The following is a 6,266-nucleotide window of genomic DNA, read 5'->3' as shown; positions in this document are numbered from 1 at the left end:
CCAGGTCATACAGGAGTTCATTTGGGTCTTTGCAGTGTCTCTCGCTACCCCCTAGACTGAAAGCCAAGGCACTGCCCTTAGCAAGACCTTCAATCAAAATAGTATATTATTAGTAAAATAAATAAATATTGTTGTTGCATTATGATAATTTAACATAATAATTAATAATTAGACACTATAGTGCCCTTAATTATTTCGGTCAACTGATTAAGTGTTAAATTTTTTGAATTTATGATTGTTGAATAATTTTAGGACATGGATTTAATTAAGTACGTATTCTTAGTAGGTTTTTGTGTTCAATACAAAACCAAGACTTGAGGGTAGGCATCCCAGGATGTCATTTCATGCGAATATTTTTTATGTCATGAACCAAACGACCCCTTAGAATTCAACAACAACAACAATAACAACAACGAAACAAAGCCTTGAGGGTAGGCATCCTGTTCCCAGGAAATAGACTCCTGGGATGTCATTTCATGGGAATATTTTTGATGTCATGAACCAAACGCCCCCTTAGGCCTTGAGGGCAGGCATCCTGTTCCCAAGAAAAAAACTCTTGGGATGTCCTTTCATGGGAATATTTTTTATGTCATGAACCAACCACCCCGTTAGGATAATGGTCAGCTTCATTTTGTGTACATAAAGAGTATGAGAATAGAGCCCAGATGGTTTGCTTTGGGGCCTTGAAGTTCACAAATGGTGCCTTCTTGTGTGGCAAGCAACATGGTTTGGTTGAGTTGTGATGTGAACGTAGAGGTGGCACTTGGGTCAACATAAGTGTCATTGCAGGCTATAATATATTTTATAGGCCACGGGTTTGCAGTTTAGGTCTTTGAAGCATTAGGAATGCCGTGGCATGGGACAGTTGGGCCCCCTTTTGGTTTGGTTAGTAGCTGGAGACCCATCTCTTGTTAGCTATTGATGCATCACCAATTAATTGGCTAGTCGTACTTTGTGCTACAAAATGTTGGGCAAGAAGAAGAACGTGCACATAAAATTAAGAGCAAACGACACTAACGTCCCTTGAGGTTTGAAAAAAAGAAAATGACCTCCCCTAAGGTTTCAAAATTCCAAGGACCTCTCTTGAGGTTTCAAAAGTTCCAAGGACATACCCCCCCCCCCCCCGGGGGGGCGCGGGCGGAGGTTTGTCAAAAAGACACAAACCTCCCTTTGTATTTTACAGAAAGACAAGCTTTTTGAGGGGAGTTCTGTGTCTTTTTAGCAAACCTCCAGAGTTTGGGGTGGGGGGTGTTGTCACATTTTTAAACCTCAAGAGAGGTTTGTGGTATTTGAAACCTTAGGGGAGGTCTCTGCCTTTTAGTCAAACCTCAGGGTAGGTGAGTGTCTTTTGCCCTAAGATTAATAAAGTTTAGATCAGAATGGTTAAAACGGATAAAATGTTCAAATAGAAACTGTAGGATTTAGATAAATGCAATGTGAGAATGTCCAGCTAGAAAAGTCGGTGATATGATCAGAAGTTGATTGAGATGGATGACTGCAACATTAGAAGGTAGTAGGACGGAAAGTGCATGCCCAAGAAGAGTACTGGGTGAGCAAATTCTTTTTCTATATTTTAATGACAAAAAATCTTTGTTATCATATTGCTATTTACAATCTTTCCTTCTGAATCCTATTGAATTGAAAATGTTTGATGCTTTGAGCTTGAGCTGAATGAAAACCATGGCATTTTGATGAACACAAAATTGATGTTTCCTTGTTTGCATGAGAATGACATCTGAATCATGTTCTGAAGGCGGCACTGTTTCTGCATGGCATGTTCTGAATCATAATAATATTCTGACTAGAGGCATAGTAAGATAAAAACCTCCATATGTCAAGTAGAAGGTTACAGTGCAATGCCAGGTAATCAGTTTTGTCCTCAAAACAAAAGTTCCTGGTCCTGATGCGAGACACGAGAACCTGGTCTCCATGATGTGTGAAAACAGTGAAACAGGAGAGATACTAATTTCATTTCGATGTTAGTTTCTTAAATTTCTGTTCTTACTTGGTAATACACAGATAATTTGAACTAAGAAGATGAAGAAGAAGAAGAAAAGCTAAAGAGAAATGAAATGGGTTGTGGGTGTGATCATGCTTGCAAATGCTTCTGACATGCTTGGGCAATTGGAATGGGAGGATCTGACAGTGAACCCATCAGTTTACGATCACAACCCAGTGATTTGCAGTTTGAGAGCGGAGTACTCCGTCCCAGCTAATAAATGCTGAAGGATCACCACAACAAGCACCCAACACCTCTGTTCCTGGTCCTGATGCGAGACACGAGAACCTGGTCTCCATGATGTGTGAAAACAGTGAAACAGAAGAGATACTAATTTCATTTCGATGTCAGTTTCTTACATTTCTGTTCCCCGTAATACACAGATAATTTGAACTAAGAAGATGAAGAAGAAGAAACGCTAAAGAGAAAGGAAATGGGCTGTGGGTGTGATCATGCTTGCAAATGCTTCTGACATGCTTGGGCAATTGGAATTGGAGGATCTGACAGTGAACCCATCAGTATATGATCTGCAACCCAGTGATTTGCAGTTTGAGAGTAGTGTACTCCGTCCCAGCTAATAAATGCCGAAGGATCACCACAAGAAGCACCCAACACCTCTGTACCATTCACAAAGCCTCTCTGTCCGCACCAGACATGCCCATCTGGATGATGATATCCACAGCAGATCTTCAGTGGTTCAAAAAATCCTGGGTTGAAAAAGAAACTGTTAGGCATTCACTGTGGTGTTTATGCACAGGACTGAAAATTTTTTCAGTATCTAGCATCTTGGACTATAAAGTGACATCGTAGATTATAAGATTGTGAGCTTCTGTGATGAAGATCACCTTCTCTCTTTGCATTACTGATTAGCCCATACTTTGCACTGAAGACATCCACATATGTTATTGCAGCTTGTGGGAGCTGGGTTCTCAATTTAATCACTTTATCCTTGAGCTGTCTGTTGAACTCTGCAGCCATGTCATTCTGTCCCTTGACACAGCCATTTTGGTCGAGAAAGCCAGGTGGTGGATTAGTGATGTACATCACAGATGCTGGCAAGCAGCCAATGGGACCTGTGTTTTGTATCCAGAATGTCCTTGCTCCTTGTTGATATAGATTCTACCATACACATGGAGCAATTAAACGCATTAGGTACACTCAGTTCTTGCAACCCTTTCTGTGTTCGGTAAGAGAAGGTGGGAAAGGAAAATGGTAAGGGGGATTGTGACTTGTGAGTCGTAGCATTCTGACAATTAATGCCACAATAACATTATTTTTTTTTTCAGAAAAAAATTTTACTCTCAATAACAGATGTATTTTTTTTTCTTTATTTCCTTGAGAGAATTGATTTAAGACGTATAATACTTCCATTGCTTTTTACTTTTTTGACTATGGAATGGTGCAACTTACTTCGACTGCCCGAGCTAATTGGTTAACCATATCTGGGATAGTCATCTTGAGTTGCTCCATGCTCAGAGTCCGAAATCCAGCAGCAAGATCATTTTGCCCAATATCAAATGTGTAAAGAGCCTTTGAGAAGTCCTGTGGTAGTGGGAGACCCATTTTATTGGAGGATTTCTTGGCTGAAAAATCATAAACAAACAATTTGTTTTGTCAAACTGGAAAATCAATTAGCTGGATAAGCATTTTTTATTCAAGGATGATTCTTGGGATCACCTTGGCTGTAGAGATCACTAGTTCTTTGTTTGAAGTGATCATACTGCACGATTTGGATGTCAAGGGAGAACGGACTAACTCCATGCTCAAAGAAGGTTTCATTCTGCCGTCTAATTGTTGATCCTCCTGTAGCAAAATTCGTGCCATGCCGAAAATTCGCCCCAACAGAGTTCAGGTATGCACTCAGGTATGGCAAGCCCAGGTGCTCAGCTGCATAAAAACCAACTCTGTTAGTAATTTCATCTGTTTATCCATAGCCAAATCTGATCTCTTAGAAATATGTTTGCTAAATATAGATGGTATGTAACAAAAGAGTTTCGTTGTAGTCATGAAAATTTATGTATTATTTACCTATGAAGTCTACAATAAGACGTCCATCGCTGGCCCTTCCTGCTGGGCCATGGAAGAATGATTCGCCGTTCGGTGGCGTTGTTGGCCAAAATGCTGCTGATATACCACCGGTGTCAGAGTTCGAGTCACCAAAGTTGTAAATGGCTGGAAACTGACAGGGTGAGAAACCCAGCACCTCCCCTCCCAGGGTACTAAAAGTCCATATCGAAACCAAAATCCCAGCCACTAAAACTCTTGATGTCGCCATTGAACTCTACGCTTGGCACTTCCAAGTTACACCCACTCACTTGTAAAGAAAGATCACCGATTTCTGCAGGGAGAAATGTTGATATATGGCAGCATAGACCTTGTTCTTTTCTACTTCACACTAATGATTTTGGGATGATACATGTCTGAGGCCATCAAGTGTTGTTGGTAGTGTAAGAGTTAAGGGTCTGCAGGATGACACCAGAAGTGTGACAAAGTATATTGGAGGATATGTCGGTGACAACAAGACTTGCGTTTGAAAGAAGAGGGCTGGCTTGTCCACGTGCTAAAAATGAGGACAAAATACTTTAAAAAATCATAGTGGTGCAAAGCTCAAGCTTCTTAGGGTAAGGCGTTTGAGATTGATTGCTTTTGAATTAGTTTTTACGCAATGGACAGGCAGAGTAGCAAAATTAGGGGGGAAAGGGTTACAGGGCACAGATTCTTGAACGTTTACATTTGGGTCACTGTGCTTCGTGTTTGGGAGGCTGGGGAGGACCAGGTAAGGGCTTATTTCATCCCGGGTTTGAGTGGAAATTATAGTTTATTTCCTCCAGTTTATCAGGAAGTTTCTTGAGCCTAAACTACACAATGGTTTGGGAGCATGGATTTCAGACCTTATATTGGTTAATTTAAATTCAAGATCTCTCCAAAATAGAGTTAAGGGCCGTGTGTGGGAGTATAAATTTTAAACTGGGTATTTGGAAATTTAATACAAATTCAAATTTAACATCTTTTTGAACATAGGATTAGCGAATTTGAGTGTCATGACTTTCTTTGGAGTCATATATCACGATTGCCTTGTGCACTGAATACGGCATTTGCGTAGCTGTAGTGCTTAGATCATCAGGATGGCTCCAAAGCAAATAGCGCCATTCCATGCCAATTGCCATCTCTGTGTGTCATGGAGTGATGGCATGCTCTCTCCTTTGGATGATGGGTAATAAATTATAGGGAAGTATTGTTCATCATCTTTCATAACATTACAAGTTTATGTGACAGGAGAGAACGAGAAAATATTATTCATCATCATCTGTGATACTACAAGTTTATGTGACGAGAGAGAGGTTTATTTGTTTTGTTTTTTGCTGCTGAGTAGGTGAGCTTGTGATGAAAACTTTATATTATATTATTGAGGATAATAATATTCAATGGTATTTGAATGTTTCCATGGACTGCCAGTAAATGTTAAGCTAACCCAAAGCATGGGTGACACTCATCATGAATATTATTAATACACCACAATGGAATGGATTAGTTAACTTTGAATACAACTCCAACCTCTCGTCAAAATCCAAAGTTTTGCCTCCAAGCAACTGCATATATATATGCACCAATATATCTAAGGTTTTCAAAGTTTATAACACTAATTAAAATATTTATAATAACACATTCCGCTCCGGTGATGATGATGATGGCCGTTGTAACATTAATAATAATCTAGGAGTAGTAGTAATAAGCAATATCAAACACACATTAAAATAATAATAGTATCATTTATCCCTAAATGCAATAATTTTTATTATTATAGTTGTATAGTAGCTTAGCCACCTAGGGCTATGGTAGTAGAAGTAGTAATTAGTAGTTTAATAATTATTGTAGCTGTAGTGGCGCTCGATACCCAATTTTATTATTTTTTTAGCATTTAATTTCATTTTATATCGCTTAATTAGTGATTTTGCATGGTGGTGTTATTATTTAGATCTTGAAATTGTTAGAGAGTATAAATGTTAATGTTTCGAAACTTTTGTGCAGAGTTAGACAAAATATTTTTACAGGCAAAATACCTAAATACCATGAGGTAGTTTAATGTTAAGAACTTTTGGATAATTTTCTGTGCTTAATTCACATTTTTAAAGTTTATTATATCTTTCTTTAAATATCTTGGAGTAAACTGCTTGCTTCTACTCGATAATCTTATTAGAATTTAAGAATAATGTGAAAATTGGATTTTGAATTGATCATTGTTATGAAAAATATGAATGATTGTCAC

At 38.7% G+C, this 6,266-nt stretch overlaps 1 protein-coding gene across 1 annotated transcript; it reads right to left on the bottom strand.

Annotated features, from left to right (window-relative positions):
• Positions 1 to 1,957: 1,957 nt before the first annotated feature.
• LOC131167949 (GDSL esterase/lipase At5g14450) lies at positions 1,958 to 4,424 on the bottom strand. Its single transcript, XM_058127031.1, has 5 exons — positions 4,028 to 4,424; positions 3,677 to 3,886; positions 3,410 to 3,582; positions 2,845 to 3,118; positions 1,958 to 2,706 (listed from the first exon to the last, which is right to left on the bottom strand). Exons 1-5 carry the CDS (start codon positions 4,272 to 4,274, stop codon positions 2,450 to 2,452), a joined length of 1,161 nt encoding a protein of 386 aa, XP_057983014.1. The 5' UTR covers positions 4,275 to 4,424; the 3' UTR covers positions 1,958 to 2,449.
• Between the last annotated feature and the right edge of the window lie 1,842 nt (positions 4,425 to 6,266).

Source organism: Malania oleifera, chromosome 11, assembly GCF_029873635.1.
Source record: "Malania oleifera isolate guangnan ecotype guangnan chromosome 11, ASM2987363v1, whole genome shotgun sequence".
NCBI lineage: Eukaryota > Viridiplantae > Streptophyta > Magnoliopsida > Santalales > Ximeniaceae > Malania > Malania oleifera.
Note: the sequence above shows the minus strand (reverse complement) of the source record. Positions and strands in the feature narration are given on the sequence as shown.